Raw genomic sequence first — 23,906 nt, forward strand, 5'->3', positions numbered from 1 at the left:
GCAGGGGGTGGGGAAGGTAACCACCGGCATCTAACCAGAGATGCTGCTGAACATCTTACAACGCACAGGACAAACTATTACTTGACCGAAAGCAGAAACTGAGAAAACTTGTCCTTAAACTGGTCTTTCTTTTAACCTTTCTGGTTCTCAATTCCCCTATTAAATTCAGCCACTAAATAGTATGCAGGATCTGCCAACTCTGACATTCTAGGAGTCTTTTTTTTTTTTTTCTGACCTCCAAGAATTTTGCTTCTAAAATTAACCAGCGAGGATGGTTTAGACAGACTTTTCTTTTTCTTGTGCCGCAAGAGGCCAGTCCACGGTCTGCTATAGCTTTTCTGTGGCCTCAGCTGTAGCATTTCATCAACAGCCTCTCATTTGGCAACAGGGTGGGGATGGGGGGGAACAAGTCTGCAGAGAAGCCTACACCCAAAGTAAGCAGTCATTTCCCATTTATGGCGTATGATGCGCTTTCGTTGTTTCTCAAAACCAGTTTGGTTTGAAGATTATCACCCTGTTGACACTAGCCCACCTTGTGAAACTGACAGGCCCACACACCTTTGATGAAAGAATGTGTTTCTTACCCATTATCTGAGAACCTGTGAGCAGCTTAATAAATACACTGAAGGAGGATTTCTGGAACATGCTTATCTGAACAAAGGCCAATTATATTCCACCTCGAGAACTTGCAAAGGAATGCATTAATCGATTTAAGCAATTAAACGAAAGCCCCTACCACAAATAGACAACAAATGCAACCAACACTGATGAAAGCACACTGTCCAGTGACCTCAGGAAGGCACTGAGAAATCTAATCAGTGACTTTTTTTTTTTTTTTTTTTTTTTGCGGCACACGGGCCTCTCACCGCTGTGGCCCCTCCCGTTGCGGAGCACAGGCTCCGGACGCACAGGCTCAGCGGCCATGGCTCATGGGCCCAGCCGCTCCGCGGCATGTGGGATCTTCCCAGACCGGGGCACGAACCCATGTCCCCTGCATCGGCAGGCGGACTCCCAACCACTGCGCCACCAGTGAAGCCCAGGGACAACTTTCTAAAGGTCGGTTCAAAACAAGTAATCCTTGTGGACATCAACACAACCCTTTCACTCTGGTGAAACAGTTAAGTAGTGAAGGTCATGGGGCTTTCGCAGACAGAAAAAGGAGAGAAGTAAAAGCAATTAGACAAAATGGGTGCTGTCATCCCACGTTCCAGACCCCAGAGCCACACTAAACACAGAGATGCAACTTTTCCACTTCATTCTTCAGGATCTAGCAGCACATTCCAAATGAGAATGCCATAGCTTGATTTTTCTTTCTTACCAATGTTGGCTGGATGTTTCTCAGCCATCGAGAGCCAGGGGAGAGGGAAAAAACAGAAAACAGAACAGGAAATCCACGGGTGATGCTATGAACTGATCACCTAAGTTGGAATCCCAAAGTATTTCTTCAACACTCAGGACTGTTGCTGAGAACTGCCCTGCTTGAAGCTACCCTCCAGCAGAAGAAAAAAGTCCAGATTCATGGATGGCCACTTCCCAATCAGGTGGAAATCCATTGAATAATAGCATCGGCACCAGGTGGAGGCTCTTTTGACAAGGAGATTCTCAGACTCCACCCCACACCCACCGGATCAGAATCTGCATCCACATTAAAATTTGAGAAAGACTGCTCTCCGGGGCCTTCAAGAGTATTTTATTTTTTGCCTTCTCTCAGCCTGAATTTCCTCAACTGGAGAATGGAAATATAACAAAGTGCATAAATAGGAAAAAAAACAAAACTGAAGGAACGCAGTTCACATGATTGTGGGGGTGATTATGGGGGACTTCTCCAAGTTCTACACTTGTGCGGTTTTTAACGCTGTAAGACCAGCGTTACTTCTTTTGTAATGGGGAAGATAAGTTTTAAGTACGACGCTCTCTTACAATATTGTACTGATGATTTTTAAGGGGACCGATTTATCAGGGCCCAGCACAGTGCAAGCCACACTTTAGTGCAGACACTTCAGAGGTATTCGGTGAAGTGAACGGAGCCAGTGAACGGAGCCAGTGAACGGAGCCAGCTTCTCCCACGCTGGCAGCCGGCGAGCAGCTCTCGTCCCCGAAAACTGGCCCTCGTAGATTCGCCCTCTGCTTCTGGAAACCTTGGCCTGGCAAACCTCCGGGTCCGCTGAACCTCTGGTGGGACCTGTAGTTGCCGGAGCGTCCCGCAGTCTCTGTAACTTTCCCCGGAATGAAATAAATAAATAAAGACCGTAAATGCTGAGATAGCGGGCCCCGCGATATTTTTCGCTCTCTGTAATCAGCCACAAAAAGAGGAGGCAGGGGAGGGGAGTAAAAAGTCGTGATCTGGCCCGGAAGGGGCTCCAGGAAAACTCGTCTGGGCGACAGCAGCACCTTCTGCGCCTAACCTAGGGAGCTTTTCTCGGCTGGCATTTTGTCTCCCATACTGAAAACTGCGAGAGAGCGGAGTGGAGTTTCCGGAGAGAAAGGCTCAGACTGGCGTCCTGGGCGGGCCAGTCTCCTTGGCGAGCCTCTGGGTCTTCCTACCCTCCTTCGCCACCCGTCCTCCTCCCTTTTGCAGGGGGCGGGCGGGAGGCAGCCGAGGTAGGATGTGCGTGCGCACGCGCTCACGCAAATACGGCTGAGGAGTTCTGTTCCTCGGGCATTTTCCGAGGAAGTCTGGAGCAATTAGGCTCAGTCCGGGGAGAGCCAGCGAGAGAGCGGGCGGCGCAGCCGGCGCGTCTCGGCTGCCTCGCAGGGAAGGAGGGGGCGGCCGGCCGCCCGGCGGCGACCCCGGGCCCCGGCCGCCACCATGGGCTTCGAGCTGGACCGCTTCGACGGCGACGTGGACCCGGACCTGAAGTGCGCGCTGTGCCACAAGGTCCTGGAGGACCCGCTGACCACGCCGTGCGGCCACGTCTTTTGCGCCGGCTGCGTGCTGCCCTGGGTGGTGCAGGAGGGCAGCTGCCCGGCGCGCTGCCGCGGTCGCCTCTCGGCCAAGGAGCTCAACCACGTCCTGCCGCTCAAGCGCCTCATCCTCAAGCTCGACATCAAGTGCGCGCATGCGGCGCGCGGCTGCGGCCGGGTGGTCAAGCTGCAACAGCTGCCCGAGCACCTCGAGCGCTGCGACTTCGCGCCCGCTCGCTGCCGCCACGCGGGCTGCGGCCAGGTGCTGCTGCGGCGCGACGTGGAGGCGCACATGCGCGACGCGTGCGACGCGCGGCCGGTGGGCCGCTGCCAGGAGGGCTGCGGGCTGCCCCTGACGCACGGCGAGCAGCGCGCCGGCGGCCACTGCTGCGCGCGGGCCCTGCGGGCGCACAACGGCGCACTGCAGGCCCGCCTGGGCGCGCTGCACAAGGCGCTCAAGAAGGAGGCGCTGCGCGCGGGCAAGCGCGAGAAGTCGCTGGTGGCACAGCTGGCCGCCGCCCAGCTGGAGCTGCAGATGACCGCTCTGCGCTACCAGAAGAAGTTCACCGAGTACAGCGCACGCCTCGACTCGCTCAGCCGCTGCGTGGCCACGCCGCCCGGCGGCAAGGTAGGCACCCGCCGCCCGCCCCGACCCCCTGCCGGGCTCCTGGGTCCCCGGGGCGCCTCCCAGTCCCTTTGGGCACTGGGGTCCCGGGAGCTGCCCGGGAGCATCTCTGCCTCCCTCTTCCGACACTGCTTGCCAGATAGATCACCGTGAGCAAGGTCGGGGAATCGGTCTAAACTTGGGAACTGTGGTCCTTTGACAGATTAGACTCAGGGTAAAGTATAGCTCCAGCAGCTTGAGGGGTTCTGGAAAGACTCAAAGGAATCCGCGACCAGCGCAGAGTAAGAATGAGTGTGGCTCCGGAGTCAGAAGTGTGCAAAGGCTGTGCTGCAGACCAGTGGGTGATCTCGGGGAAGTCGCTTAGCCTCTTTGGAGGTTGGGAAACATGGCTCCTGAACACGTGACCCACAGGATAAGATACTGACACAGGCGTGAGCTATATCCATGCACCCTCAGGAGCTCCAGAAAGAATAAAAGGAGCCCACAGCCCGTGTAGATTAAGTTAAGAAGGCTGCCAGAGAGGCCTCTGGAGTAATAGCTGGATTCCGACGTGGGCTTTGCTGCCAACTAGCCGGCTGACCTTGAGCTAGCAGCTCACGCTCCCTCAAGTTGGAAAGTGTGGCCCTAGAGATGTGACACGGGGGGTGAAACACAGACAGGCCCCTTCTGTAGTATTCCTCCAGGGATTGAAAGAATTCCAGAAAGCAGTAAAGGGACCACCACCAAATACAAAGTAATAATTGACGGTGAGGCCTCTGGAATTAGAACTGTTCTCGAATCTGGGCTCTTGGCTAAACAGCTGAGTCATGTTGTGGCTTAACCTCCAGGTGCCTCCGTTTCCCTAAATGTAAAATAGCTCGTTTACCCCCTTCAGGGAGAGAACATGTGAAAAGGATCTAGCACGGTGCCTGGTGGAAAGTCAGCGCTCAGCAAGTATCCCCTGCACTTATCTTTAACCTCCTCCCCTTGTAAGCCATCCCCTTGTGCTGGGAGTTGGTGAAATTATAACAGCCGCCACGACTGGAGGCTTGCTTTGCTCCAGGCCCCGTTCTAAGCACTTCTGCTTCTCAGCTGTTTCCTTTGTAATCAAGTAAGGGAGGCACGTTGCTTCTCGTTCTGTAGGTGAGGAAAACTCAGGACCAGTGAGACGCGGTCAGATGCCTGAGTCACAGCTGCTTCTAGGTGCCAGAATTGGTTTCTGAACCCACAGGTGACCAAGCTCGCGAGCACTATCGTGTTGCCTCCCAATGTAACCACAGGTGCCATTTACTGAGGATTTATTATGTACCAGAGACTGTGGCAAAGCACTTCGGAGGCATTCCGTATTTAATCCTCTGAGATGAGAAAGCAGGCTCAGGTCATAGAACTCGTTCAGAGCTGGCATTCAGGTTCTACCTCAATTGTCCACCTCGGGGTGTTTTGACATTTTGGGCCCCAAAATTCTTTGTTATGGGAGGCCGTCCCGTGCATTGTCAAAAAATATATATATATATTTTGATGTTGGGGGTAGGAGTTTTTATTAATTAATTAATTTTTGCTGTGTTGCATCTTCGTTTCTGTGCGAGGGCTTTCTCTAGTTGTGGCAGGCGGGGGCCGCTCTTCATCGTGGTGTGCGGGCCTCTCGCTATCGCGGCCTCTCTTGTTGCGGAGCACAGGCTCCAGACACGCAGGCTCAGTAGTTGTGGCTCACGGGCCTAGTTGCTCCGCGGCATGTGGGATCTTCCCAGACCGGGGCTCGAACCCGTGTCCCCTGCATTAGCAGGCAGATTCTCAGCCACTGCGCCTCCAGAGAAGCTCGCATTGTTAAACGTTGAGCGGCATCCCTAGCCTCTACCCACTGGATACCAGTAGCACCGCCCCCTGCCCAGTGGTGACAACCAGAAATGTCTCCATGTGTCGTCACCTGTACTCTGAGTGGGGCACAGTCACAAGATGAGAACCAAGATTTCCCTGACTGCAAAGGCCACATTTTCACCAGCTGGGGAGGGACGTGGGCCATTGCCGCTGCCATTCTGGGGAATGTATTTGCCTGAGGGGCCCCCAGGGGCCTGTGTCTGCTTGTGTGCTTTGCCTCTCCCTGCCCTCTCCCAGCCCCCTCTTCCACAGCGCACACCCGGTCTGCCAGTTTTCCGACTCCCCCCTCCCCACCTCCACCCCATCCTGGCCCCTGGCCTGTCTGTCAGCAGCAGCCTCAGCAGCTGGCCGGCTCTGGGCGAAGGGCAAATATTTACAGCTCTGAGGCTCACCCAGGACCGCACAGGCGTACAAAAGACTGGCGTGAGCTTGCGAGTCACCAAAGCAAGGGGCAAAGCTGGGTCTTCAAGCAGGCGCCGGGTTTGGGGTGAAGGAGTTTCCGGAGTTTCTCCTGTTTATGCTGTCATCTGGACTTCCTGCATAGTTTTAAGTGATGCTTATTTATAAATAAGCCATTCACTCCCCCAGAGTTTATACGTCATTCATTGTGAAGCTAGTTTATTATTTCTTCTTGCCTTTCTGTTTTCTTTCTGGAGTGTTTGGGTAAACTCCGTCTCGGAATCAAAAATATGATACTTGAATCAAAACCGTGCAAGTTTTTGAAGCTCTGTTGGGTGAGTCAGTTGGCTCATCAGGGCATTAAGCTTAGGGACAAGATGTTGCTTTCTGAGCTTACAGAGAGAGTTTCCTTCTGGAGTTGGAGCGCTGCTTGGGACTTTTATGGACCTCATTGCTGGGCCTGAGGACAGCCAAGAATGGCCTGGCCTGAAAGCTGCACTAGTTCATTTTTCTGGCCTCAGACCCTGGCTGGTCCCAGCCCAGGCCTTAGGGGGAAGCTCGCTCCTTTTGCCTTTTGGTTAACCCTCAGTGGCCCTTGTGGAAAGCTTCTGGTGTTCCAGCGCCTGCCAGACGGACCCCTCCCACTGCAAGCTGTTTAAGAACTTGTTTATTTCATTGGCCAGACTCTCTGCTCCTGCTGGGTACTGTTTATTCTCTTCTAAAAAGCAGAAGGATTTATATTGCTTGGAAACTCGCATGCACAACACTTTTATTATTTTTTTTAAAAGTCCTATCATTTACCTCTCTGTTACAAGCTGAAGTAGATAAGAAAGACTCAGAAGATTTTTCCATACCCTTTCCTCAAGGCCTAGAACTTGTTCCATAAAATGATCTGGCATTATTTAAATAATAGAAGGTTTCGGACTTTTGATACCAGCTGAGCATTTAGGGTTTGGACCTACTTAGGCATTGTTTCTCCTGCCCTACAAGGTGAGCTGGAACAGGTCTTCGCAAACCTTCAGATGATTGGGATCACCTGGAAAGCTTGTTAAATCGCACATTCTTACCCTTAGCAATTCTGATCCATCAGGGCTGGTATGGGGCGTGAGGTTCTGCATTTCTAACAAGCTACCAGCTCATGCTGGGCCACCTATCACATTTTAGGTAGCTACTCAGCTAAGCAAGGAGTGTGGGCTCAAGTACGGATATAGATCAACACATGTTGGTCTTCACACAGTTATGATTTTACTGATCATCGTCTCAACACCCCTTCCTGAACTTTTTTTTTTTTTTTTTTTTTTTGCGGTACACGGGCCTCTCACTGCTGTGGCCTCTCCCGTTGCAGAGCACAGGCTCCGGACGCGCAGGCTCAGCGGCCATGGCTCACGGGCCCAGCCGCTCTGTGGCACACGTGGGATCCTCCCGGACCAGGGCACGAACCCGCGTCCCCTGCATCGGCAGGCGGACTCTCAACCACTGCGCCACCAGGGAAGCCCCCTGAACGTTTTTTGAAAGACCAGGGTGAAGTTCTAAAACCCAGACTGCCTAGCAGTTATATGACAGGTAACATGGTCCAGAAAGGCTTCTGGAACCAGTGTGAAGCCTCATCCGGGCTACAACAGACTTGGTGATGCTATGCTTGAGGATGTTAAAGAGTTGGGCTCCCAGCCTCAGTTTCCTACCCTGACTTGTCCACCTGATTCTAAGAACAAAGGCATTCCACAGCAAAAAACTTGTTTGGCTTTCTGGGAAAGAGAAAGTTCTGGGTGTAACTTGCCTTGGAATTGTTGAGAAACTTGAGACCCAGCCTTGATAGCTTCTGCTCTTTTAGCCCTACTTCCAGTCTGTCATTAAATCAGGTGGATTATACCTCCTAAACACTTCTTGAATCTGTTCATTGCTCTCCAGTCCCATCAGATGATGACCTTGGTCCAAACCAGGGTTTCCTGACCTCAGCACTATTAGAATCTTGGGGTGAATAATTCTTGGTTGTGGGGAAGGTAGTGTGTGCGTTATGGGATGTGTAGCGGCATCCCTGGCCTCTACCTACTAGATGTCAGAAGCATGCCTCACGTCGTGACAGTTACAGATAGCTCCAGACACTGCCCTGGTTCCCTGTGGGACAAAAATCATCCTTGGTCTCAACCCCCATAATCTCTTGCCTAGATCACAGCTGCTCCCTCTATGTATTTTCCTGCTCCCCTCCAGTTACCTCGAGCTGGGAATCATTTCTTAGAAATGTAAATCTGATGTCACTCTTCTTTCAACCCTGCTCTGCCTTGAGTTCCTCTTGGGTGGATATAAGGCCAAGCACCCTCTGGGTCCTGCTGGCCTCCACCTGCCTGTACTCTTCTCCCCTTTAGTCTCTCTTCCCAGGTTCACTGGCTTCTGGCAGGTCCGTGAATATGTCCCTGAGCTCCTTCTTGCCCCTGGGCCTTTGCACTTGCTCTTTTTTCTCCTTGGAATAGTCTTTCCAGTTGCTCATTGTTAGGTAACTGGCAAGTTTTCCAACTCTCCCCTTCTAGCCCCTGCCTTTCTGTCAGCACTTAGGGTTTGCCCCTGACTAGATAACCTTTCTGTCCTTCCCATCCCAGCTCAAGCATCAGTGCCTGTGGGAAGCCCTCTCTGACCTCACAGACTAGGTCTGGTGCCCTGAGACTCTCACCTTGGTGCTCTGCCTGCATGGCCTTCATCACAGGTGTAAGTGAATAATGGGAAGAGCTGTTCATTGTCTGTGAAGGACAATAAAGGAAGGACCACGTGTGTGTTCTTCAGGGCTGCGTATCCCGGCACCAGTTCGATTACCGTGTACCCTGTGAACTCTCGATATGTCTTTGTTCAGTGAATAAATTCAAGATCCAAGGGGCTGTCTTGTCAGCCATCGAAACTTTTCAGATTGCTAACCAAGAGTGAGCTTGTTAGCGCACTCTTAAAAAAGAACGAGTTTTTCCGTGACCTGCAAGTTAACAAAATTGTTTCCAGGTTTGTGGGAGGTATGCTTTTGTTTCCCCAGATCCATTTGTGTAAACTCCCAAATCCCAGAAACGATTTTGTCCATTTCAGAACTCCTGGAGATAAGTGAATCTAATAGACAATTGTATGAAAAGGTGTTCCAGATGTCCACACAGTTGGAAATGTATCTATTAGAATGTTCACAGTTCAGTGCCTTTTCTGTTTCTGAGAAGTGTCAGCAAGTGGCCATTCCATGGTGTATCTTACAGAACAGCCCAGTTCAGCTAAAGGAATTGTGGGCTGTTGTGTCCATTTCATTTCAGTGATTTATAAAGAAAATTAGGATTTGGCTTACAAATATGTTACCCAGCTACACTGGCTTGAATGATCATAACTGAATAATTTGAATTGGGAGCTCTGTTGCCGTTTATCTGTAAGTGATTCTTTCTGAGTTCACAAATGATGTTTGCTCCTCTGTAAAAATACTTGATGTGAGAGAATCTATTTATAAGGTGGTTTTGTGTTGGCTGTAGACTAAGGAGCTTAAAAGGAAAGGAAGTAACATTCATTGAGTTTAACTGGGTGCCGTGCACTTAGGGTACATTGTGTATGTACACACATTAGCTTCCCCATCTCATTCATTTGGTAGAGCCCTTTTGGTAAGAGAGGAGGATTGTAAAACATTATCAAACAGCTAGGTTAAGGCCAGAAGTTACACAGATTCTAAGTGTAGAGCTGAGATTTGAACTCAGCACCCGACTCCAGGCTGTTACCAAAATAAGAACAGTATTTTCTCCTGAGGCAGAGTCCCCTCCAAAGTCTCATACAGGGTTTCCAAAGGACTTACTGTACGTGCAAGCACTGTGCGGGTTAGAGATGTGGGTGCATCTTCAGGAAGACTCTGTGAGGTTAGTACCCACAGCCCATTACCCTTCGTATTACAGATGGAAAAAGAGAGCCTCCAAAGATTTAAACAGCTTTCCCAGCATCATTTTCTGCCTCCGTTTAGTTGGTCTGATGGCTTCTGGTCCATGGTGATGAGGTGTGTCCACCCCACGCTGTACTTCTTGTTTTCAGAGTTCTGAAAGTATACATGCAGTATAAAACGAAACAGGTTCTGCTTGTAAAAGAGAGTTAGAGGAAGAAAGAGAGGAAGGAAGGAAGGAAGGAAGGAAAGGAAAGAAGGAAGGGAGGGAAAGGGAAAGGGAAGAAAAAGAAGAGAAAAGAGGTGGTGTCCTGGATGGAATCACGCCTCATCTCCTTAATTTCGAACGTAGTAAGTTAAAGAGTGGTTGATGGTAGGAAGTAAATGAAATGCTTCCAAATGTGTTCTTTCAGTCCAGCTCCTCACATGCTTACACACTGCGTTTCAGGCGCTGCGATAGGCACCGCTGGGTGCAAAGGGGAACTTGAGCGGCTTTCACCCCTGGATCAGTCAGACACCCACTTGTGCCTTTGAAAACAACACGTCTTGCTGTTCTTTGCTCAGCGAAGCCTTTTAGCCGCGGGTCACCTCTGTCCCCCCAGACTAATGGTGTTCTAATAAGCCTGTTCCAATAAGAAAGGGAAGTGGTGTAACATAATGATCACCCTTGTAAAGAAATAACTAACAGATGGACCCGAGCGTCCATCTTTCTCCCCTATCCCGTATGTCTGTTTACAGGGAGCCTAAGGGGCGGAGCCGCGTGCAGCCTGTGTGCACATGGGCCCTGCAGCAGCCCCTTCTCCAGGAGGGGTGGTTGGTGAGCTTTCACCCTGGCAGAGGGGGGCGGGTGTGCAGAAATGATTCCTGGGCAGAGGGGTCAGCCCTAGAATTTTGCTGGAAGCTGTTTTCAGGTGCCCTCTGTCGTTGCTGCACGTGGATCGGGAAGGGGGTGAAGCCGCTTTAAGGTTGTGGGTCAGGGTTGGATGTGTCACCAGCAGCTCCAGGGTACCCTGAACTGAGCTGTCCTGTGATGAGTATCAGACCCTGGAGTTGGTGACAGCCGGGCTCCTGTGCTCCTTCTGCCTTGTTGAGCATCTCTGGGAGGATCTTCTAACCTCCTCTAAGCCTTAATTGCCTCATCTCCAAAATGGGGTAATGCTGATAGGACTGGCATTAGGGTTAGATGATGAACGCAATGTGCACAGTAAGGCTTACCAAGCATTTGTCGAACATTTATTAAGTGAATGTTTCTTCAGTACCTATAGGTTTAGGGATGTTCTTCAAGTAAATCACTGAGGAAACATTAGAAATTGGAGATGGTTTCATAGAGAAGAAGGAAAGGGATTTTTACTCGAAGGATTACAGGCTCGTTGCAAGCCATGGAATGCCCTTGGGTGACCAGAATCTCTGTCTTTCTCTTCTCTGACTGCTTGTCAGCGCTGGAAGCTTTGTGAGAGAGGGATATTCAAGTCAAGTTCACTGCATCTGGGTAGCAACTCTGAGCTAAGGTGTAAAGGAGGAGGCCAAAGGCGCGAATAAGATGAGGTTACTGTGTTTACTTGAATTTATAGTCGTCCAACCGCAGTTAACAAAGGTAAAGAGGGATGGGCCAGGCCAAGCTCCCACCTTCCTGTAAGTGACAAGGTAGGACTTCGCAGCTGGGTGGCCTTTGCTTTGTTGCCGATTTGGACAAGAAAATGCTCCAGGTTGGGTAGTTGGATGATCCCATTTCAGAAACTGAAATCACCTTGTAGTCCGTCAAGTGGAAATGTGAAAATGCTGCCGCACCTTGATTCGGTTTGTTCTTGTCCATATGTTGGTGAAAGCGTCGCTTGTGGGCGTTCACCAGAAAAGCAGATGAGCGGATGATAGAAATGAGAGACACGGACTTGAAATCAAACTCATGGAAATAGAGAAGTAGACTGAGGGGTTTCTTAGGTTATCTAAATATAGCAGCAGCTTTAAATATGTGTATATTTTTGGCCTAGGGCAGCGCTGACAATCTTAATATCTTAGGTTATTTTTCAGAAACATCTTTGGCCGTGGGTGAATATATCCCGTTCTGTAGATATTATAGCTCCATAAACGCTATATACCTTTGCTCCTCTCTGCCAGTTTCCCTTGCCCTTTGTCTCTTTTCATCCTCTCTGCACCTATTCTGGTGACAGATAAACACCGCCAATACTTCAGTGGACTGTCTCATCCGTTTCCAATTCATTTTCAAGCGTCATTCCCACGACTGCCTTCGGTCTTGGACTTGAACAGTTTCCCCCTTCTGTTCTTCCTCCAAGAATCCCTTCTTTTAGAACTGAAGTTGGAATGACAGGGAGGGCTTGGTCCAGGCTGCTTCCTCATTAAAAACATAGTTTGACCAACGAAGAGGACAGAAACATCTTGGTGCGGGGAGAGAAGGCATCCCCATTCTCTTTAGGACAGAATTTCTGGCAGCCATGTCTGCCTCCCGGTCCCCCCAGCCCCGCCCCTCCACATTTTTGCGCTCTCTTGTCACCAGTCAACAGCCAGAGCTGTTTCCCAGCTGTGCGAGTCTCTGGGAGCTTTGCATAATCTGAGGCTGAGAGGTGTTGTGTCACCCCAGATACACAGACTAGTGGTCAGTCAATTACAGTTCTCACAACCCGCCGGGCAGCTTTCCAGTCTAGCCCGTTCTCGGCTACAAGTCCCACAACAGCAGTAATCAAGGAACACCCGTCACTGGGCGGAAAGGAGTTTTTAGAAAGAATCCACACTGACAGCGGCACGATGGGCTTTGGGGGCTGCCACACCGCTTAGGAGATGGCTGGCGTCCAAGCTTCTGAGGCCGGATTGTTCGGAGGAGAACAGTGACAGAGTGATGCTGAAAGGAAGAGGGACTCTACCATAGAAGACAGTTTGCATTCTTGGACTGAAAAGAAAAGCAGCCACCATAAGATGTCTTTTTGACAAAGTACATTTGAATTCTGCTTTTTCGCTGTGGCTTTTATGCCCCCCCCCCAAAATTCTTGTCCAGTTAGACCTTGAATGGAGCAGATTACAAATTGGGTGATTTTAACACTGATCGGTAGTTACACGTTTGAATATGATAGCCAAGCTTATTTTCAGCAGAATCTAGTGTATGTTCCTGAACTTGGAGCTTCTCTTTCTGCTTGTAACTTACTGGCTGTGGATGGCTCATGCCACACCCGCTTCTCCAGGGTTACTCTCTCTCTGCCCTTTCTCAATCCTAAAGACCTAAGCATCTCCCAGGGAGACCCTACACTTCACTAGGGGCCTGACTGTCCACTAGGTTTGGATTCTGGGGTAGAGACAGGGTGCTGAGCATCTGTTAGAGCTTCGTGCCCCTTCTCCCAAGGAGGCAGTGCTGGCACTGGACTGCAGGATATGAAGGCATCTTCCTTCTCCATCCCCCACCGCGGGCTCTTGGTGAGAGCGCCTCTCCCTCCTGAGTCCTGGCTCCGGAAGGGAAGAGACCCTGCCATTCAGGAAGAGGGTGGCTCTAGGAAAAGCTATCTCATTTCCATTTTTGTTGTTTCTTTTGTTTTCTTTTTGTTTTCTTCCCAGCCCATCAAGACTCACTCATCCGATAGAACTGGGAGGTGTCCAGGTGTCTCAGCAAATACCTGCGTATCCTGTGCCCCACACTCCTCCCTCCACTGTCCGTATCCAAGCCCACACTTCCTTGGACTGGATGTTTCTCCTGTCCTGTTGCGAGCCACCATCTGTTCCCCCACCCCCTTTGCTCCCAGGGCCATCTCCCTCCGGGCCTGGGGTGTCCTGTGTCCGATTTCCCCTCCTCGTGCCGCACAGCCGTCTGAGCAGCACCCTTTGCCCGTGCCACCTCCATGCCCCCGAAGGTCCACGCTGAGCTGCTCCCCTCGTGTTCTTTATCATGTCTCTCTCCCACTACCTCCAGGATAAAATCTGTCTCCTGGCACTTGTGCAGCCCTCCAAGAATGTGCTGCTCTTTTTCCAGACTTGGGGAAAGGAGGAACGTGCACGTGGATGTAATAGCTCCCATCAGATGGCCAGATGTTGGGATGAATGTACAACTGTCTTTATTTCCTTAACTTCAGGCCTCAGCTCTCCCAAACTTGCTGTAGACTAAGTTAACTTAGGATTAGACATTCCTCATTTCCAGATTTTTGTAGCAGAGTCATTTATGTGGTTAAACAGCACCATGGCCTCATTGCTGAGATGTGCTAGTGTCCGGCCCACCCTGTGCTCTGCTTGTGTTTGGAACCCTTGCTATTGGCCAGGCCTTGTACGGGGGCACTAGGCAGTGATAGTCTATCTCATTCATGTTTCAAGAAGAAACCATTATTATCCTCATTCTAAGAATGAGGAAACTCAGCTCAGCTTCTGACTGTGAAGTCCAAGATCTTAACTATCACCCTGTTCCTGTCAAAGGTATAGTATTCTTATGACACCCTTCAGGGTATAATAGATACTCTAATCTTTGCCACTGTTATTGCATAGTCCAAAGAAGCCTTGCTTAAAACTCTAATTACAAAGCTAATTAGATGTCTAATCCTTCATGATGTTTTAATGTGAAAGCCGTGTCTTTTGAGGCAAAGGAGTTTAGGGTAGGGTGCACATGTTTACCAGCCCAGGAGGGACAGCATGGGTGCTGGAGTCCTGTGGACCTGGGTTCCAACCCTGCCCCCCCTCTTGGACCCACGTGATCTTCAGTAAGTGTATGCATTTCTCGAGCCTCAGTTTCTCAGGTGTAGAGCATTGATGTAATACGTGCCTCCCAAGGCTGATGCTGCGGTTGTTCAGTTGTTTTTGTGAAACAGAGCTCTCTTTTTTTTAATTGGTATATATATTTTTTAAAATTTTATTTATTTATTTATTTATTTATTTTTTGGCCGTGTTGGTTCTTCGTTGCTGCACGTGGGCTTTCTCTAATTGCGGCGTGCAGGAGCTACTCTTCGTTGCGGTGTGCAGGCTTCTCATTGCAGTGGCTTCTCCTGTGGAGCACGGGCTCTAGGTGCGCGGGCTTCAGTAGTTGCGGCACTCAGGCTTCAGTAGTTGTGGCTCATGGGCTCTAGAGCGCAGGCTCCGTAGTTGCGGTGCATGGGCTTAGTTGCTCCATGACAGGTGGGATCTTCTCGGACCAGGGCTCGAACACACTTCCCCTGTATTATTGGCAGGCGGATTCTCAACTACTGCGCCACCAGGGAAGTCCTCGTTCCCTTCTTTTACTATACCAAGCCACTGAGAAAGTTTCAAAGCATGGGTTCTGATAAACGACCAAAACAGAGCAATATAGGTTAAATTTTCCTTTGGATGAACAGTGTCACTTATTAACATAATGTCTGTGAGCAGCCGGGAACGCAGTATTGATGAGAGCCTTTGTCCTTATTCCACTTGTACATGTCTTCACTCAGTGCGATATAATTGAATGAGACTCGTTTAAATGCCCTGGATCCGATGCATTTTGAACCCAGGAACAGGTTAAATAATTAAGCAGGAAGTAAGGTTAACCTGTTAAACGTGGTGTTGTGTGAAGCCTGGTGTTTAAATTCTCTATTATTTCTTCTGAAGAATGAGAAATTCAATGAAAGTATTGATAGTTAAGGTTGCTTGTGAGAAGGGGAGTGGAAAGGAGATATCAGGATCAAGCTCGGGGTGTCGGAGAAAAGGAAATGACCTTTGATCATTAGATGGAGAAATGAAAGGAATTCGGCTCAGACAGAGCTTTTCTCTTCTCTGTCAGTGCTCCCGGTATCATGTGTTGAATCTTCCACATGATGGCTCAGTCCTGTAAATTAGTCCTAAAATAGGCAATGTCACCTAAAACCCGTGTCTATCCGTCCTAGACAACAGACTGGGTCAAGACACTTCTAGAAAAGGAGAACCTCCTTTCTTTCTTCCCTGGGATTGAGTGCATCTGGCAAGGAGGTGTAGACAGTTAACTTGATTGTTCTTTGCACATTGCTATTTGGCGGAGGAATCTTATTTCAGGCATCGTCTCAGTTGGTCTCCACTGTCCCTGGAGAGAGATCTCTGAGTTTGGGACCATACCTAGGTGTCTTTGGGCATCTCAGGTTGGGTCTTCTGGAGATAAATAGTTCACTAAAGAGTTTGGAGTTCTGTTCTGAAACTGGTTTCCTGGGTAAGACCTCCTATGATGAGTTCCTTTGTGGAACTTTTTGGAACTCCAACAAGGGAACGATCTTGGGCGAGACCAAATATGTTGCTAGTCTACGTGGCACTCTTTTCTATGTTCCACACGAAAAGGGAGTTAGTGTAGACAGTAATGAAGGTCTAGAATGGGAGATCATCGGTTTCCATCCCAGCTTGACCTCTTACTAGCTCTTTGACAAGGGACAGCTTTCTTTCTTGTTCTCCGTCAGTCTTCCCACCTGTATCATGAGGGTGGTAATAGTGACAGTTGATAACATTGGTTGGATTATTAAATCAAATAAAGCACTTAAGTGCTCAATATCATTTCTGGCACGTGATGAAGAGCCAATAAAGGTTAGCTGTTATCATTGTTAATGCAATACAATGAGATTTCTTTATTTTCCTTTCATTTTTTAGAAGAATAAATAGTTGTCACAGTCGATTTAAAACTCGTCTGTTTTAATCGTTTGGCTCTGCGTTCTCCTTTGTGCATCATTTGAGCTTGTTCAACCAGAGACATCTGCCTTGGATTACTGTGTGACTGTACAGTGTCTATCCTTGATTAGTTATGAAAGCCAGAAATGTAAGATATGTATGATAACTCTCTCCAATTCCCATGTATGTCTAACTTTTTCACCTCTCTAAGATAACAAAGCAAGAAGTGGAGTTAGCAACATTTTCCGTTTCCAAGGCAGAAAGATATAAACTCTTTCGGTTTGCACATCACTGTATTTACATCTCAAAACTATTAAGGTGATTCTGAAGTTTTATTCTCTTACAGCAGTGAATATTGTTGCCTCTTCTCTTGTTGCAGGTCAAATGAACAATAAAGATTGATAGCGTTGATAGATGCTCTGGGTGGTGGTGCTGTGAATAGGACTTTTTTTTTTTTTTAAGTTCATAAATAGGTTGTCATTACTGAGGCTCTGCTGTTTTTTTGTTAAAGTACAGTAGTTTGATAGAGGCTCGCTTCTTTTATATTTACCTACTGTATTTTCTGCATTGAGTAAATGACACTGCAGAAATGAAGATTTTGTTGTGTTGTTCTTACAGGACACCTAGTTCTTTCATCAGAAACTGCTTTTTTCTACTAATAAATTATCATTTTTGTTTTTACAGGGTTTTAGTAATTGATGCTAAGGCTTCTATGACATTTTTGAAGATATTTTGAATTCTGCTATACACGAACTAGTCATGAGAAACAGCCGTTGTTGCTAAGAACTTTAAGCGCTTGCAGATACTTTTACACATGAAGACCCGTTAGGTTTTTTTTTTAGAAACTTTAATCTTTATTTATTTATTATTTATTTATTTATTTATTTAATGTCTTAGGTCGTGCCCTGCCCAGCATGTGGGATCTTAGTTCCCTGAACAGGGGTTGAACCTGTGCCCCCTGAATTGGGAGCATGGATTCTTGACCACTGGACCACCAGGGAAGTCCCTGAGACCCATTAGTCTTTAGTGTGTGTGTGTGTGTGGTTGTGTTACATACAGTTTTCCTCGCCAAATATGGAACAGTGTTTTACATTGACAAGTATAGCAATAAATGAAGCAGTGCTGCAGAAAAACCCCTGGGCACTGCACAGTCAGCAAGAGTGGTTTTCTTTGCCACCATGGAGGTCGAATAAGATATTCGCATTCATGTCATTCAAATGTTGCCATTTATTTCCCCAGCAGAAGTAGAAAGCGCAGGTTTCATCAGGAAGCAATAAATATCAGAATAAAACCTCTTTGTGATGAGCTGTCAGTGCTGTTTTTGAGAAGCGTGAAAAACAATACCGCATTTAAATGATACCCTGTTTAAACAGAAAACAGGAGTGAAGCAATTGTAAATTTATAGCCAGTACATGTGGAGTTTTGCATACCATTCGGGTAGTTGGAACTGTTTCAGAGGTGTATCAGCAAGTTTAATATTTATGTCTAAGCCTATTAAGTGATAGTTTGCGCAGAAGGTTAAATCTATTTTTATTTATCTGTCTGTTACTTGAGAGTGTTAGTTGGGGTGCCCTGGCATCTCCATCCTGTTTGACTGTTGAACGTTGCGCCTCTGAGACCTGCTGGGGCCATTTCTGCTTGGTTGATTTAAAGGGGCTCACGTAGACCCCCCCCCCACCTTAAACAGAGTGTTTTCTGTTGAACACTCTGCATCCCCTCAGGACTGGACAGTCATTACTTTTTGAAAATGCCCCCTCCCCCCTTTTCAGTAAGATTCAGGATTTTTCTTTTTCCCACCCATGCTTGCATCTGACTTTTCAAGAGCTATTTTCCCCCCCAAGTCTCCCAAACACAGATGACTGTTGATGGGCCGTACGTACACCCAGACTTCCGAGGGGATTGCTGTTGGAATCTTTCATGACATAACGTGAATGCTGCTGTTGACAGTGGTTGAGAAACAGACAGACAGTAGTCATCTAGACAGCCAGCTTGCGCTGGGCTGGCCATAGGAAAGATGCGTTTGCAGACCAAGGTGTCACTGAGAGAAAATATTCATTCCACGTGTCTGGACATCTCCAAACGTTCTTAAGTGATTGCCCCAGGGTTAGATGGTATCAAGAAATGTTTGTAACCTCTTCAGCACAGGACAGAGTTTCATCATGGGCCCCCAAAGTTCTCCCTGGTTAAACTTCCCTAGAAACATAGGATTTTTAACGCTCAGCAGCCCATGAGTCCACTTAGATAGAAAGAAAATTCCTCCCATTTTTTTCGCTGTTTGTAAATAAAATTTTGAACTCATTTGTTCCCTGCAGGGTGAAGAAACAAAAAGCCTGACTCTTGTCCTGCATCGGGACTCCGGCTCCCTGGGATTCAATATTATCGGTGGCCGGCCGTGTGTGGTATGTTAATTGCTGAAATGGGTTTTTCTTGTCCCTAATGCAGGTGGAAGAGGGGTCAGGGTTTGGGGGGCGAGGGGTAGGAAACCTTGGTCACTTCATTCTGCTCTTATTAGAGTTCGTTGTGTATCTAACGTCTTCATGCTCAGGGATTTTTATTATCTCATTTTTTTATTGAAGCACAGTTGATTTATAATGTGTTAGTTTCAGCTGCACAGCGAAGTGATTCCGTTTGGGGGATTTTTATTTCATTGTGATCTCCTAATGTAGCATTGTCCTAGTCATACAGTAGCTCATCTTAGCCGTTTAGCTTTGGGGATGCGTGTCTGGTTGGGTAGCAGTTGAGCTGAGGCACGTCGCGTGAGACGTGTGCAGTTGCACGGAGTGACTTTGCTAGAGTGGGGGCTCTGAGACTGCCATGTGATCGGGGCTTCTGCTCTGTCTGCCCTTCATCAGTCAGGGGCAGTTCCCCCATTTGTGGCATAGTGCATCCCATGCTCTTTCTTCCCTCTGGAGCTGTTCACGCCATTCATCATGATCTCCTCCTCCAGAGAGGAGAGACTGAATTCAAATCTGTCAATTTGTGTTTTGGGATCTCACCTTTCACGCTCGATTGCCCGAGTATGTGTCATCTCTTGCTCTTTTTTTGGGCTGACCCTCTCCTTGTTTTGTTAGCTTTGAAGGAAAATTGTCAAGGGAAGGAAAAAGAAAATCAGATTCACTCATTCAACAAATAAGTATTGAACACAGGCTGTTTGCTAGGGGCTTGGAGATACTGGCCAGGGAGACTGGGTCCCTGTGGTCATTGAGTTTATGTCCTGGGTGATATTGGGCAAGAAACAAGTAGATACAGTAATTACAGATGGGAGAAGTACAATGAAGGGTAAGAAGTGGGAGGATGGCATGTGGTGGCTACCAAGGAGCAACGGCCATCATTGGCTAGAGTAATCAGGAAAGAGAGGAAGGGATATTAAGGCAAATCCTAAAGGATAAGAAGATGTCAGCCATCCAGCTGTGGTTAATGTTTGCCCCCGCCTTCATGGAGCTCAAGTCCAGATGGAGGAACTGATGAGTTAGGAGAGGAACGCACTGTTCTCACTGATACACGCTGTGCCTGGGTCCAGCTAAAGATGCCTGGGGACGGTGGAGTGGGGGGTCCTTTAGCCGTAGGGAAGGAGGCCTCCTGGGGCAGGGCCATTGGAGCTGGGTTCTGAAGGATAAGTAGGAGTTTGCTAGCTCAGAGGGTCCATATATAATACATTTATACATTTGAGCAGTCTTAACTTTAAAAAATATATATATATATTGAGCATATTTAGTTAGCTACAGATTATAAATATATTGACTACTGAACCAATGTTACCTGTCTTATAAAAGTTACATGCAAGAGTCATTTTAAATTATGAAGTTAAAATATGAATATGACTTTTAAAATGCTTTTTTGTCACTCCAATGTGTTGCATTGCACGTACCCATCTTTGAAGACCACTGAGCTAAAAGAAGGTGGACGGACCTAAGGGAAGCCCAGACAAGGACAGGAACAGAGTTGAGGGGTGGCAGGAAGTGGTCAGAAGGAGGCTGGAGAAGCAGAGGCGGGTTATGATTAAATTCCCTTTGCTTTTAGCCAAGGCCACAGTTTCTTGCAAGAAACTTCCACACCGTTTATTGCAAGAAGTGACAGCTTAGTTGTAGGTGATACGTAGTCATTAAAATGATGAACTAATACATTATCTGCCTTATAAAACATACTTTAAAAAGCACACTTCTAGACAATGAGGAGAATGAAGGTGGGCAGGGGTAGGGGCCGGTCCCACTTGGCTGGGCCCCAGCACTGCGCACACACCCTTGTGTTCCTCCCATCGTCTCGAGGGGTTTCTTAAGAAACTAACATTGTGGGCTTCCCTGGTGGCGCACTGGTTAGGAATCCGCCTGCCAATGCAGGGGACGTGGGTTTGAGCCCTGGTCCGGGAGGATACCACATGCCGCGGGGCAACTAAGCCCATGCGCCACAACTACCGAGCCTGCGCTTTAGAGCCCGTGAGCCACAGCTGTTGAGCCCGCATGCCACAACTACTGAAGCCCACGTGCCTAGAGCCTGTGCTCCACAACAAGAGAAGCCACCGCAATGAGAAGCCCGCGTACCGCAACGAAGCGTAGCCCCCGCCCGCTGCAACTAGAGAAAGCCCGTGCGCAGCAACGAAGACCCAACGCAGCCAAAAATAAATAAATAAAATAAATTTATAAAAAACAAACAAAAATCCCAGCAGGGTTTTCCTGACACCCATTTAAAAAAAAAAAAAAAAAAGGAATCTAACACTGTGTCAGGCTGGGACTTTGCACTTTCCCCTCTTTCCAGTTGACTCAGATCCTAGGTGGCATGTCCCGCTGCTACTCTGATTCAGTTCTTGCTGCCAGGGGTCAGGCTCTCCAGCCCTGGGAGGGCGTGAGGGAGCCAACTGGGGCTTGACTGGCTCAGTAATTGTCCCTAGGAAACACCAGGACCGGACGGACCCAAGTTCTCCAACTTACCATCAAGAACGTCTTTTGAGGTTTGGCATAAATAACAGAGAGTTGACTGTACTTGGTTTTTTTTTTGTTTTTTTGCGGTAGGCGGGCCTCTCACTGTTGTGGCCTCTCCCGTTGCGGAGCACAGGCTCCAGACGCGCAGGCTCAGCAGCCATGGCTCACGGGCCCAGCCGCTCGGCGGCACGTGGGATCTTGCCGGACCGGGGCACGAACCCGCGTCCCCTGCATCGGCAGGCGGACTCTCAACCACTGCGCCACCAGGGAAGCCCTGTACTTGGTTTTTGTTCATCATTTTTATTCCTCCTCTCCATACCCATCATTACCAGTTTTAAGAAACAACTACCGTAAGCGAAGATGCATTTCACTTTTAGATGTTTTAGAAGTTTCTGCAGCCAAAAGCGCCCAAACTAGGAAGATCTCTTCTGCACACACCAAAGCGTATATAGAAGAAGGGAGCCTGATGTTTGCAAAATGCCTGAAATAGAGAGGCAAGCCTACGGCTTGACAATTGTTGGGCAGCCGACTATGGGAAAGCCCGAAAAGATGGTGTTTAGTTTCTGCACCTCCCCAGGGGTGAACGGATGCTTCCAGCCTCACTAGAATGCAGTTGTTTTTTTTTTTTTTCCTCAGACTTACCAAAGAACATGTTTTAGGTCATTTTCTTTTTCCTTTAAAAAAAGTGATTTAAGCACAAACCAGACCCAATTTTGTAGCGTTCAAAAGTGTTCTCAGTTTATGTGGTCTTTTTGCAAGAACTCCATGCATGGCCCTGGGGAGGAAGATTGAATTCCATATGCATGTGTTTGCCGTTGTGTTTTTAAAAACTTGTCCTGATTAGCAGAAACAGCAAAGGGAAACCTAAATGGATTCTTCACTGTTGCCTGGAAATCTGGCAGGTCATTGAGAACGTGCTAAAAAGCCAGCATAAGCAACAATGCGCACTCATTGTCAGTTACTGGAAGTAGAACGCTGTGCGGATGACGTGTGTGTTTCCCAAGGAATTCCTGTGTTGGATGCTTGGTTGGGTTGTGACATAAGCCCAGCTGGGGGCTCTGACATAAGGCTTTTCATTGCATGATGCAGTACGTGATGCTCTTAGCAAAATCACATCACCCATTCATGAGTGCGCGTATCCCTAAAGAAACAGCCCCCAGTCTGGTGTATCAGACCTTTCCCTTCAGCCTTTGGCAAATATACTTCATTGTCAGGCACCCCTGGGATGAAAACAGTCCCTTTCATTTTTCTGTTTCTCAAGCCAACAAAAGCAAACAAATCCTAATTCATCTTGGTTCACCTTCGTGCATAGCTCTACCTTAAGATGTGTTAGAAGAGGAGCCAACAAACAAAGACTAAAGAGATGGCTCTTAAGCGAAAAGTCTCGCTATCAGCCATGGGCTTGATTGGGTTTTTTTTATTTTGTGCTTTCTGTATTTTTTGAATTCTGTTACCATCCCCTACCACTGTCTTTATTTAAGCTCAGTTGTGGTGTTTGCTCTTGCCTGTTCCTCTCTGATTTTTGCTTGGACTTTCTGATGCTCCTTAAGAAAAATGACTTGTGTACGATGTATTTTTCTGAAAAACAAGCCAAAGCCCAAATCCCATCCCCTTTTTCCCCCCTTCCTCCCCAGCCAAGAAATGCAAAACAGTTAAATCAGAGTAAACACAGATCTGTTTTCATTTGATATATTGACATCATCCCTTAGGGAACTCAGGCTTGTCCATAAATCCTTTGTGGTCCATTGAGACTCCTCAGGTTCCTCTAGTGGAATATTCCCATAGCCTGGAATGTTGGAATTCATGTGTATTTTTGAGACTTTTCTCAATGGGAGACAGCATTGCACTTAGAGCTTGTATAAGAGAATCAACCTATCCTTAGTTTGAAAGTGACCTATGCCACTTTTTAGCTGTGTGACCTTAAGTAGGTTACTTAACCTCTCTGTCTCAGATTTTTTCCATCTATGAAATGGATAATAATATTACATACCAGTTGTGGTTATTATGAGGATTAAATGGCGGACAGAGTACGCTCACTACGTACTTGGTACCTAATGTGTGTTCAGTAAATAGAAGCTGTTGCACTGCTTTGTATCTGATATAGGCCCGTAGGGAGCTACACAGATGCCTTGGGAGTCGTGCATCATCAGTAGTGGCTGTGAGAGAGAAAGGAGGCTCATAGAAATTGAGACAGTGAAGGCCTGAGCGGAGTGCTGTGATGCTGGCCAGGGGTGCCTTTGGGGGCCGGTTGATCCAGCACAACACCCACAGACTTGCAGACCCTTCTCTCTTGGAAGAGTGTTGATAGAATCCAGATGGCAGTGAGAGACTTATCTTTGTCTTGTGGGGATAAATGTTGGGAAAAACACTTAAGGTTCATTTTTGCTTGTGATTTTGGTGTCTTTTGAATCATATCTATAACATTATAGTGTGTGTGTGTGTGTGTGTGTGTGTGTGTGTGTGTGTGTGTGTGTGTCTCTTTGTGAGAAGCGGGGATGGGAGGGGAGAGAAGAGGTAGAGAATGTGCATTTTCCCACCCTTGGTTACTACTGTTACACTTCAAGGGGTAGGTGGAACCACTTCAAAGCCATGTCTCTCCTTCTTTAGAATATAGGTTTGTTTTTGTTTTGCAGTTTAAAGAGGAAAATGTTGTATTTTCATAATTATTTTTTAACAAATGGAATTTTGATGTATTTGCATGTAGAGAAATTAGTAGTGAAGCAGATCTTCTTATGGCGTTATGTCAGGGAAATTGCCATGATGGTAGATT

At 47.8% G+C, this 23,906-nt stretch overlaps 1 protein-coding gene across 1 annotated transcript in view; it reads left to right on the forward strand.

Moving 5' to 3' along the window:
- Positions 1-2,706: 2,706 nt before the first annotated feature.
- PDZRN3 (PDZ domain containing ring finger 3) overlaps positions 2,707-23,906 on the forward strand; it is a 246,620-nt gene continuing 225,420 nt past the window's right edge. The window contains exons 1-2 of the mRNA XM_060161340.1: positions 2,707-3,532; positions 18,533-18,619. Of these exons, the coding sequence (XP_060017323.1) occupies positions 2,810-3,532; positions 18,533-18,619 (810 nt within the window). The 5' untranslated portion in view covers positions 2,707-2,809. The remainder of the gene's footprint in view (positions 3,533-18,532; positions 18,620-23,906) is intronic.

Source organism: Lagenorhynchus albirostris, chromosome 10 (assembly GCF_949774975.1).
Source record: "Lagenorhynchus albirostris chromosome 10, mLagAlb1.1, whole genome shotgun sequence".
Taxonomy (NCBI): domain Eukaryota; kingdom Metazoa; phylum Chordata; class Mammalia; order Artiodactyla; family Delphinidae; genus Lagenorhynchus; species Lagenorhynchus albirostris.